At 35.8% G+C, this 13,300-nt stretch overlaps 1 protein-coding gene across 2 annotated transcripts in view; it reads right to left on the bottom strand.

Moving 5' to 3' along the window:
• Golgin104 (coiled-coil domain-containing protein 186) overlaps positions 1 to 13,300 on the bottom strand; it is a 502,507-nt gene that overhangs the window by 200,757 nt on the left and 288,450 nt on the right. For both annotated transcript variants that reach the window (XM_090392368.1, XM_090392369.1), the window contains exon 11: positions 2,684 to 2,768. In XM_090392368.1, the coding sequence (XP_090248494.1) occupies positions 2,684 to 2,768 (85 nt within the window). The remainder of the gene's footprint in view (positions 1 to 2,683; positions 2,769 to 13,300) is intronic.

Consider the following 13,300-nt stretch of genomic DNA (forward strand, 5'->3'; position numbering starts at 1 on the left):
AACAGGTACGTGTAGTCTCAAGTAGAGTGATGTGGGCAAATATGAGAATGGGGAACTGGACAATGAGACTTATTTGTGCCTATGGTCCCACAGAAGGTTCTACTAGGTAGGAGTGGAGGAATTTTTTAAGGCTTTAGAGAAAGCAACTGACACAATGAAAAAGGAAAAGTTGGTCCTTGTTGGGGATCTAAATACCAGAATAGGTAATGATTGTCAGACATACAAAAATATTTTGGGAAAATTTGGAGAAAAGAGCAAAGCTAATAATAACGGCAAATACCTGTTGGATTTCTGCTCAGGACATGGACTAGTTATTACTAACACCATGTTCCAATACAAAAATGTGCACAAATTCACATGGAGAGAAGAGGCAAGGAATAAGAAAAGTCTCATTGACTATGTTATTGTCAATAGTGATGTTTTCTCCCTGGAGCAGGACACCAGAGTGTACAGAGGTTTTGAAATTGGAAGGAATCGCTATTTAGTCTTGAGCAGGATAAAACTGAATTTCATTTTGAAAAGACGAACATGTAAGAAAGTTTTAAAGCAAATAAAAGTTGAGCAGCTCTCAGATGTGAACTGTGGACTAAAATACACAAAGATTATTGAAGAAAAAATAAAACAATTTGAGAACAGGAACCAAATCTTGGAGATTCAGTGGCAAGCCTTGAAGAAAACCCTGATTGATTCAGCCAGAGTTTCATGTGGTGAGATTGCATATCAAATAAATAATAAATTTAGTTTAATCCCTCATCCAAGCATGAGCAAACAAAGCTTGCATCCGAAAACATCCTCAGGACCGAACATGGTGCTGTATCACCCTACAGGGGTAAGGAAGGTGTTGTACTCTCCTTCCTTACCCAGGCAAGGCAGCACCGCACCACACCACACTCAGTCCCGAAGACACTTTCAGGAGCGAATCCCCGCTTGCTCACACCCGGATAAAGGATTAAACTATATTTATTATAGTCTAACCAAGTGAAAAATAAACTTCCAGCATATCAAATAAGTCAGCTAGTGCTCTTAGAGAATACAGAGACAAATGTAAGAAAGCTAAAAACTGTGTAAAACTTAGCTAAACAAAAGTCATGGGAAGATTTTGGCAGGAACATAGAAAATAAATATCAGGAAGGTGGCAAGATATTCTGGAGGTTGTTGAAGAAGCTCAGAAATGGAGGAAAGAGTGTTGTAAAAGGAATTAGAGATGATAAAGGTGGCATGAAAACTGGAGAAAAAGATATCCTTGAAGTATGGAGTAACTGCTTCAAAAAATTGCTAAATGAAACAGAGTGATAAAAAAACACTCAACAGTCAGGGATACATATCCATACTTGAAGTAGAAAAAGCCATCAAAGGCTTGAAATGTGGAAAGGCAGCAGAAGTAGATGATATTTGACCAGAAATGCTTAAGTATAGAAGTATAAAAATCTCAACCTAGTTATTTAAATCAAATATTAATAAGTTTCTTTTTGATTTCCAATCTGTTTAAAAAACTTCTGCAGGTACTATTGCCTTATGTTCTATAACCTTTCACTAGGGTGGGGAGAGTTACAGTTGACCCTTGAAGAATGTGGATTTGAACTGCAGTTTCACTTATATGTGGTTTTATTTAATAAATAGATTGGAAATTTTTTTAGACATTTCGACAATTTAAAAAACTCGCAGATGAACCGTGTAGCCTAGAAATATAAAAAAAATTAAGAAAAAGTTATGTATGTCGTGAATGCATGAAATATATGTAGATACTAATCTATATTATCAAAACATACACACACAACCCTTACAGACCATACATGGCCATTTGCAGTCGAGAGAAATGTAAACAAACATAAAGATGCAGTATTAAATCATAACTGAATAAATTAACTTATTAATTAGTTAAATTAATTAGCATAAAATAGAAAAATTATAACGATTCATTCATTAGTGTATAGGCTAGACTATCGCAAAGCAATGCAATCATATTGGTTGCACTAACCTACTATAAAGCAATCATATAGCTGCTTCTTCATTATCAATGCATGAATCGTTATACCTGTAAATAAATATGAATTCTTTTTCACATTATCTTTTCATTTTTGATGTCGTGTTAGTAATACCATATGATATCTACAGTGTTTTGTATCATATAAGACAATATTGATGTAAGTACTGACAGACATGTGATTCGTCTTGTAAACATACAACATAAACTTACAAGTATCGATAAATACAGTATATTTCTGTAAATGTATTTTCACTTCCTTATGATTTTCTTAACATTTTCTTTTCTTTAGCTTACTTTGTTGTATGAATACAGTGTATAATACATATAACATACAAAATATGTGTTAATCAACCGTTTATGTAACTGATAAGGCTTCCAGTCAAGAGTAGGCTATTAGTAGTTAAGTGTTTGGGGAGTCAAAAGTTATATGCAGATTTTCGAACAACATGGTCAACGCCCCTAACCTTGCGTTGTTCAAGGGTCAACTGTAGACTATAGATAAAAGTCCATCTAGTTATTTGAAAAATGACTAATTAAAAGCAGTTCAATTAAATGGAAAAAATCAATTTCCTTCAGAAAACTGAAGGAATAAAACTAAATAAAATCCATTAATTTTTATTCAATTATAATTAATCAAATATATTTTTACAATTATAATACAATAAAATTTTTTGATACCTTCTTTCTCATCATTACCTGCTTTTGTTTTCTCAGCTAATTTTCTTGCTAAAATCTGTGTTTCTTCCTCTCTGTGTTTCTGTTCTTCTTCAAGTTTAGCTTCCTTGAAAATAAAGTATTTATTATTAATATCATCATCAAAGACCTTCAAGGGATTCAGGGACTCAGTGAGGGAGAACCATGTCACCCATACCAGTTATCATACCTATTCTTGAATTTACTCACATTAGCTGCATTCACATTCAACAAAGGTAATACATTCCAATCCCACAATGCTCTATGAGAGAAAAATCTAGCTCCTTTCTTTTAGTGCTGCACAATGATCAGCATTCATTTTAGAAATTATGAACTTTACAACCATGTTATAAATAACTTTTGATTTCCTGACGTTTTGATCTTCATATTAAGATCATCATCTGGAGCATACACAAATATACAGAACAAGCTGAGTTACATTACATACAGTAAGCTAGAGAAACAATGATTTGATCACAGATTATTCTACTGTTATGACTTCTAGTGAAAAAAAAAAAAAAACAAATTAATTAATTATTGAGAAACTACATCAAGCTAAATTCTATTTATGATAACATGAGCAAACATTCTTTCTCATAGATAGTTTAATTTCAATAACAATGATGTCCTACTTTTAGCATTACAATTGTTATTTTTGATTTAGTATCCTACAGTCTTCTTTATAGTTACTATTAGGTGTTGTTATTGTTCAGATTGGGGTAGTTGATAATAATCTCACAGGCTTCCTTAAATTTGCATTCATACCATGTTTTTGTGTGATGTAAACAACTGGTGCTTTTCCAGTCAATTCTATGTAAGGTGTTCACAGGGCATGATCAGAAAGGCCAGCTTCACCACAGTAATTATATTTAATGTGTCGTTTATGTTCTTTTTGTCTGATAGGAATTGTGAGTCCTGTTTCCCCTATATATGGCATATTACAGGTGCAATAAATACAGTATACTACAGGGTAGGTCAGCGGAGGGAGTGGGTCTTTGGATGAGTTGAGTAAGCTTTTTAATTTTGCAGGAGGTTTAAAGGTGGCTTTGAGGTTGTAGTTTTGTAGTATTATGTTTATTTTATCTGATGTCCCTTTAATGTAAGGAATGGTTATAGTTTTATTGTTGTCTTGTTTATCTTTGTTTTTTATTGAGGTCTTGTAGAGAATTTTATTAATAGTGTTTTGGTAACTATTTTTTAGAAAAGTATTGCTGATAACTTTAAATTCGTCTTTCAGTGCATGTTCATTGGAGCAGATCTTCAAAGCCCTGTTTTTTAGAGTATTAATGACACCTAGTTTTTGTGTTGGATGGTGGTAGGAGTTTATGTGTGTATATTGGCCAGTATGTGTAGGTTTCTGGAAACAGTGAAGGAAAGATTGCAAGAAGGAAGACTTGTGACAAGTATATCTAGAAACGGATATACTTTTGTGTTCTGTTTTTCAATCTCAATTGTGAACTGTATGCATTTGTGTTGTTTGTTTAGGTGGCTAAGGAAAGTGCCTAGTGCTTGGCGGCCATTGGAACAGATCGTGAAAACATTGTCAACGTATCTAAGCCATACTTGAGGTTTTAAGGGAGAGGAATCTAAAGCATGTTGCTCAAAATGTTCCATATAAAAGTTAGCAATGGGTTTATTCTTTACACATGTAAAGAATAAACATATTCTTTACATGTGTAAAGAATATGTAAACATAATACATGTGTAAAGAGCAGTGTGATATCTTGAGGGAATTTGTTCTGTAAAAGAAGGATTGTGTCATTGATTGAGACATTCGTAAAGAGGGCAGAGACGTCAAAACTGACTAATAAATCATCTTTTTCTAATGTAATGTCTTTGATTATGTTTATGAAGTGTTGTGTGTTTCTGATATAGGAAGGGGAATGACCTACCAACTCCTTGAGTGTTGCTGCCAATTTCTTGGCTAGGTGATAATTCGGGCTATCTATCCCTTCGACTATCAGCCGGAGTGGTATGTTTTGTTTGTGTATTTTCGGTAGCCCGTAAATTCTCGGGGAACGAGCATAGTGCAGAAGTAGTTTTTTGACTGTATCTTTGAGCCATGTAGTAATTGATTTAAGTAGTTTCTCTGTTTTCTTTTTTATTCTATTAGTTGGGTCGTAGTTAATGAGTTGGTATGTATTATTATCCAAGACTAGCAGATTCATTTTTTCTAAATAAGTGGTTTGGTTTAGAATAACGGTGCCACTTCCTTTATTGGCGCTAGTTATTACAATGTTTGGATTTGATTTTATTGATTTCACCGCTGTTAATTCATGTTTCTTTAAGATGCTTGTTTTTGTTTTGTTATGATTTATATTTAAAATGTTGGTGTCTTCTAAACATATTTTGTCTGCTATGTTATTTGGGATGAATCTTAAGCCTCTTTCAATACTACAAATAAACACACAACACTTCATAAACATAATCAAAGACATTACATTAGAAAAAGATGATTTATTAGTCAGTTTTGACATCTCTGACCTCTTTACGAATGTCCCAATCAATGACACAATCCTTCTTTTACAGAACAAATTTCCTCCAGATATCACGGCGCTCTTTGTGCAAATATTATGTTCTGGTTATTTTGTATGGCAAAACGCTTTCTACCTACAAAAAGAAGGCACAGCCACGGGATCGCCATTATCCCCCCCCCCCCCATTGCTAATTTTTATGAAACATTTTGAGCAACAAGCTTTAGATTCCTCTCCTTTAAAACTCAAAGTTTGGCTTAGATATGTTGACGATGTTTTCGTGATCTGGTCCCATGGTATCCACCAGACACTAGACACTTTCCTTAGCCACCTAAACAAACAACACAAACAGTTCACAATTGAGATTGAAAAACAGAACACACTTCCGTTTCTAGATATACTTGTCACACGTCTTCCTTCTGGCAATCTTTCCGTCACTGTTTACCAAAAACCGACACATACTGGCCAATATATACACATAAACTCCTACCAACACAAAAACTAGGTGTCATTAATACTCTAAAAAAACAGGGCTTTGAAGATCTGCTGAAAGATGAATTTAAAGTTATCAGTAATACTTTTCTAAGAAATGGTTACAGCCAAAACACTTAACAAAATTCTCTACAAGACCTCAATAAAAAACAAAGGTAAACCAGACTACAATAAAACTATAACCATTCCTTACATTAAAGGGACATCAGATAAAATAAACAGAATACTACAAAAATGGAACCTCAAAGCCATATTTAAACCTCCAGCAAAATTAAAAAGCTTACTCAACTCATCCAAAGACCCACTCCCTCCACTGGCCCATCCTGGAGTATACCATATTAATTGAACCTGTAACATACCATATATAGAGGAAACAGGATGCACAATTCCTATCAGACAAAAAAAAAAAAAAACATAAACAACACATTAAATATAACAATTATGGTGAAGCTGGCCTTTCTGATCATGCCCTGAACACCTCACATAGAATTGACTGGAAAAGCACCAGTTGTTTACATCATGCCAAAACATGGTATGAATGCAAATTTAAGAAGCCTGTGAGATTATTATCAACCACCCCAATCTGAACAATAATGGGCTAAAAATCCCAAACACATGGAAGGCACATATTCGACCCACGGAACCTTCCTCTCTAAGAATGGCTATAAACAGGACTGTAGATAATCCAGGATCCTAAATCAAAAATAACAATTGTAATGCTAAAAATAGGACATCATTGTTACTGAAAGAAAACTATCTATAAGAAAGAATGTTTGCTCATGTTATCATAAATAGAATTTAGCATGATGTAGTTTCTAAATAATTAATTTGTAATTTTTTTCACTAGATGTCATGCCAGTAGAATAACCTGTGATCAAATCATTGTTTCTCTAGCTTACTGTATCTAATGTAACTCAGCTTGTTCTGTATATTTGTATATGCTCCAGATGATGATCTCAATAAGAAGATCGAAACGTCAGGTAATTAAGAGAGTTATTTATAACACGGTTGTAAAGTCCATAATTTCTAAAATGAAAAATCTAGATCTCACTCTTATCTTGACAGCATTCATTCTCAATTTCCGTAGATGCCATCTCTTTGTCCCACCTCCTATAAAATTAAAAATTTAACCTGCTGTTATACTATATCACAATTTCAGACGTTCGCAGGTATTATACCATGCTTCTTTTCCTGTTTGCTAGTGTCTGCAGTCCACAAATTCTCAATCTGTCCTCAAAATTTAATTCCACAGTCCTCATTCAGCACTCCTTTGCATTCTCTCTCTTCACTGTATCTGCATAACCTCTGAAACCAGAAGAGCAGATCTGTGCATAACAGTCAAGATGAGGTCATTATCAAAACCTTGTAAAGAGACAAAATAACTTCCTTATTCTTGCATGTCAGTGTTTGTGTCAGCATTATGATTATCCTCTTAGTTGTATTTGCAATTTTTTCTATATAACCTCTGAATTTCAACTTCCTATCTACTGACTCCAAGATCTCTAACCTCATCAGTTTCTTCTAGCATAATGAGATATATTTACAATCCTACAAATATAGGATTGTAGAAATGTACCAAAATGTATAACTTTACACTTACTAACACTGAAGCTAGAAATGTGGAAATGTGGAGCTATTTTCACATGTCCACATTTCTAGGCATTTCAAATCATTCTGCAAGTAATGCACATCAGTCACATTTCTAATTACCCTACCTACCCATTTTTGCATCATCCTCAAATGACTGTGTGTCACCTGTTAAATCCTTCCCAATATCATTAATGTACAGACTAAACAATAATGGACCAAGGAGTGATCCCTGGGGAACATCACTGGTCATCTAAAATCTTATTAACTCACATCCTGCATACAACACTTTTTCAGATGTTACTCACCATCCTCTTATCTAAACTAGTAATTTATAATCCAACCCCATATCTCCCAAACTTATGCAACAGCCTTCCATGATGTATCTGTCAAAAGTTTTAGCAAAGTCCAAAAGTATCAATGGAGTACATTATCCTTATCTAACTAAACCATAACATTATTATAAAGTGTGAATAAATTGTTCAAACATGACCAGCAAATCCATGATGTTTGCCAAGTATACATTCACTGTCACCCCATTTCTGTATGCAACTTTTCTAAAATCCTCACCACTACTCCTGAGATAATGATAGGTCAATAGTTGGGCACACCAGTCTTCACTCACCCTTGTTTAAAGGGATTATCTATCATTCATTCATTCATTCATTCTTTCCACTTCTGTGGAATCTTTTCTGTTCTGAATCTCAAATGACAGTCTTTTCAGTCATAGGCAGTTCAGCTGAACACTATTTTAGCATCCATGTTGATATCCTATAGCTGAATTTTTATTCAGTCTATGCAACAACTCTAGTACTGCCATCTCTTCCTATACCAGAATTTCTTCATCCAATTAAGAGAAAGCATTGAACTCAATGCTTCCTCTTAACATCATCATCACATACATCAGCTTGATAACATTTAGCAAATGGGCACTCAGTAGATAACTCTTTTGCATCTGTCACCTGCATACTATCTGCATTCACTGGTTATTCTTTCACCTTCATTTCTTCTTTTACAAGCAGAATAATGACAGAATTCTTCTAGGTTGTCTTTAGTTTGCAGAGCTAGTTTCTTTTCATATTCAGCTTTCCATACAATACATGTAACTCTTCTAGCCTGTATCTTATGTTTTTGACAATCGACATCATCCTTACATGGTATTCATTCCATATCATTTCCTTTTCTTAAAAATCTGTTGCTTAGTAAGAGTACTCATCCATTTCACTCCTACTCTATTTATTCTCAAACTCTAAGGACACATTTTGATACTGCATAATTTAAATATTTTTTAAATGGATCCTATGCACTGTCGATATCTTTCCCATCTAGGAACTCGTATTATGGGACAGAATCTAGTATACTTCTCAATTGTAATTCCTGCTTTGTAGTTCAGAATGTAACTTTTCCTGAATGGAACATCCATATATGTCCCTTGTCAGTACAGCATGATCACTGTCACCAACCAGAGGTAGAACAGTCATGTGTTTAAATGATCCCCCCCCCCAACATTATAATCAAATCTAACACACTCTGATCTCGAGTTTCTTCTATCACGCACATTATGTGACCATCATTCAATAGTCAGATAATTAAAGTCACCCATGATGATTACTTGTTTAGTACCCATCAGGTTGATTTGGTGATGTGTTTTGTCACCACTAAGTATGTAACAACATCCCATTATGCATATGATCTTGTCAGTATCCACTGCTTACCTTCAAACTTACAGCTACATGGAAAACTGTTACTAGTAGTCATAGCCACCCCCCCCTCCCCAAATAGACTCGAATCATCTAATATCATTAGCAGCATATCCCATTCCTTGTTTTATCTATATCCTTCCTAAAAATACTCTATCCTTTACACATAAAGCCAGTTAGTATATCTGCTTCGGAAAGCCAAATCTCACTAATGCCTACAATGTTAGGCCCTAACATATGTATCAAGGCAACTAACTTTATCCCTCTGCTCCTGATACTTCTGGCATTCATGTACAGATGCAGTAAGTTACCTCCATGCTTTTTAGCATGCCATCCTCTGTAGTCTGAATGACCCAGTTGGATGTATTTCATAATTCCTGCTCCATTTATAGATATCCTAACACATACCAGAACAACATAAAATTATTCTTTCATTATAATCACGGAGGTGATTAAGTATCATTAATATACATGCATAATTTATCACTCTTAAACAGATTCTGTTAGCTCCCCCCCCCATAGCTAACTTTTATATGGAAGACTTTGAGCAACGTGCTCTAGAGACAGCATGTCTAAAGCCCAAAATTTGGCTCAGATATGTCGACAATATTTTCGTAAATTTGGTCCCACGGCTGCGAAGCTCTAAATACATTCCTTAGCCACCTAAACAAACAACACAAACGTATCCAATTCACCATTGAAATGTAAAAAAAAACAACTCTCTTCCGTTCAGGGACACACTTGTCACACATCTTCCCTCTTGCTGTCTCTCCTTCTCAGTTTACTGCAAACCTACACACACACACAGCCCAATATACACACAAAAATTCTTACCACCACCCAACACAAAAACTAGATGTCATAAGCACCATTAAACACAGAGCTCTAACTATTTGTTCTTATTAAGACACTATTCAACAGGGCAAAAATAATCTGTTCTAATGATCAAGCCCTAACTACTGAACTAAACCACATCCATGACACTTTCTCAGCCAATGGCTACCCCCCCCCCCCCAAAAAAAAAAAGAATCCAAAAAATACTTAACCCAGTTATCCACAACCCACCACCCCCTCCCCTTCACAAAAAAGATTACTCTAGATCCATCACCATTCCCTACATCCGGAGGCACCTTGGAAAAAATCAACAAAATCTTAAGAAAACATGACTTGACCACCTGTTACAGACCACATAGAAAATTGCCATCCCTTATCCGCTCCACTAAAGACTAACCACTTCCCCTAAACCTACCTGGTGTATACTAGGTCCCTTGCAGCTGTAAACTGTCCTACTTTGGCCAAACAGGCAGGAGAGCAAATATCAGAATCTCAGAACACAAGGATTACATCCGATTTCACAAGTACAGCCACTCTGGGCTTGCAGACCATGCTCTGGATACTCGCCACAGTAATACACCGCAGCAAGTTCAAATATGAAAGACTATTCATGGAATCAGCCTCAGCCCTTAGGAACATGCCAAACCTCAACAAATTTGGATGCATGAGACTGTCCCAAATTTGGGAAACATTTATCAGAAGAACTTCAGCTCAAAGGCCAAGAACTACCAATATAGCCCACCAGGGGGCACCATCAGGACTTTAGGAAAACGTTAACTTCCTAGCTTTGGTTGTCATTTGCTGTTATGTAGTACTATGATATGTAGTACTTGTGTGCACTTGTCTTTGTAGTAAGTTCCCAAGAAGATGGCAACGTGACCTTTGCCGAAATATTGGAAAGTATATATTAAAGTTTATTTAATTTATATTTCTAGTGTACGCTGTCAATTCCTTAATTATTAGTTATCATGTATAACCAGCGTATAAGCCTCTCAACAAGAATATTGATACTCTGTATTTAATTATATATTTATTAATTATATATTAATTTAATTAATTAATAATTAGCACTTTGCAAAAGTATATCATCCAGGTGGTGACATTGCAGAAACGAATAAACCAGTAGATTATACGGGAATTGTGGTTAATGAAGTGGAGGTGAGTAGTCTATTGCATAACCTCAATGTCAATACATCTGTGGGATTGGATGGTATACCAGCTCGTGTTGTACGAGAAGCAGCTAAAGAATTATCAGTACCCTTGACCATTTTGTTTAATTTGAGTCTCGGGTCTGGGTTAGTCCCGAGCGGGTGGAAAGAGGGGAAAATAGTTCCACTGCATAAAGGTGGTTCCAAGACTGCTGTAGTAAATTACCGACCGTTTAGCATATCAGGAATCATTGTCAAGGTCTTAGAGAAAATAGTCAAGAGGAAAATACAAGATTGGATAGAAGAAAATGGGATACTGTATCGGGGACAGCATGGTTTTGTGAAGGGTAGGTCATGCCTCAGTAACTTGCTCACGTATTATAACACAGTGACGGCTGAACTGGATAAGGGTAATGGGTTTACGGTGATTCTACTGGACCTTGCAAAGGCCTTTGACAGGATTCCACATGGAATTCTAATCAGTAAATTGCAGCATATGGGAATGGACATAGGGTTGGTGAGATGGATAGGAGGATGGTTGACGGAGAGATATCAGAGAGTGGTTTACTCGGGAGTAGAGTCCACAAGACGGCCTGTGACTAGTGGTGTGCCACAAGGATCTGTTCTTGGACCACTGCTGTTTAATTTGTTCATAAATGATATAGGAAATTATCTGAGAGGAACAGTTCATTTGTTTGCGGATGATGCGAAGTTGGGTAGGGCAATAGTGAATGCAGATGACGTCAAAATTTTGCAGGATGATTTGGATAGATTGGAGGTCTGGGCTAAGGAGAATGGATGTCAGTTTAATGTGGCAAAATGTAAGGTTATGCATTTTGGGGTGAAAAGATTGGCGGCAGTTTACTGCATTGGTGGAACCGTGCTCCAGGAAATTGATGAGGCACGAGATTTAGGAGTGTTGATAGATAAGGAATTGAAATTTAGGGGACACATTGCAAAAGTGACCAAAACAGCTCATCAAATCACTTGGTTGCTGAAGAATACGATGACAAGCAGAGACAAGCAGGTTATTGTTCCTCTGTATCGAGCCTTGATAAGACCCCATCTAGACTACTGTGCTCAGATTTGGTCACCTAGGTTTCTTCTTGATGGGGAGGAGGTGGAGAGGATCCAGAGGCGAGTGACCAAGATGACAGCAGGTCTGTGGAATGAACCGTATGAGAACAGGTTGAGGATTTGTGGGTTGCAAAAATTGGTTGATAGGCGGAGGAGGGGAGATATGATTGAGACATTCAAATTACTGAAGGGTTTCTATAAAATTAATTCAGAAGATATTTTTGAGAACAGGGCTGGTTGTGGGAGGACTAGGGGACATCCATGGAAACTGGGCAAAAGTGTGGTTAGTAGAGGTGTTAGAGCTGGGTTCTTTACTTTTAGAGTAGTGAATGAGTGGAATGCGCTCCCTGAGTCTGTGGTGGATGCTGTGACAGTGAATGAGTTTAAGGCGAGGTATGATAGATACTGTATGAATGTCAAATAGTTGTGATGAATATGATTTGGAGCCTGCCTCGATGAGTCCAATGACTCCCTGGAGTTGCCCGTAATAATAGTAATAATAATAGTAATAGTAATATCCTTTCTTACTTCAACCTCTTCTATCAAATTCCCACTGCTTGCGCCTTTTGTTATGTCGGCTGTGCCATTGTTATGTAGCTTCTCTTTGTTTTATTTTTATTGTTATGTTTCCTTTTTATTCTTTTATTTTCTTATTCTTATTTTAATTTTAACTTTTATCACGTCTTAGTGTTAATGTTATCAAATCTTTACAATCCTTCTTTTATTCTATACTTAACGTCGAGTCTGAGCCTTTGTTCTATCATACTATTCTTTATTCATTTTATTTTATGCCTTACGTAATTTAACTTTCTAAGGGCCGCCAGAAATACCTGTTCCCTGAATACTATGAGCTATCCTATTCACTCGGGCAAATTTATTTACTGCGCCAGCCTCGGCCTTAAAGGTAGAGTAAAACTCAGCCTAAGAATAGTCATAGGATATCAGGTGCTACTAATAATCTTAGCTAAAATTCAAAAGCCTTAGGTTTTCTAGTTTATTGCAGTCGTGCCCTACTACTCTTAATTGGGATATCCCCGCACACACATACAATCACAGGTTCGTACTTTATGAAGGGTCAGTCAGCATGATCAGAAATACAGACATGTAAAGTATCAAATAAATTTAATGAACTCATTATGCAGTGCAATACAAAATAAAACAATTATTAATTCTAATTTAAACTTCTACTTTTCTCTCACTCTCTCGTTCTTAAAATAATTAAGCATTGATTTCTAAATGTTAGCAAATTAAATATTTTAACATAGTTTACATTCTTATCTACAACTCAATTGGTCATTTAGGCATTTA

This window comes from Typopeltis vanoorti, chromosome 5, assembly GCF_054136105.1.
Source record: "Typopeltis vanoorti isolate ZY-2024b chromosome 5, IOZ_Tvanoo_1.0, whole genome shotgun sequence".
NCBI lineage: Eukaryota > Metazoa > Arthropoda > Arachnida > Uropygi > Thelyphonidae > Typopeltis > Typopeltis vanoorti.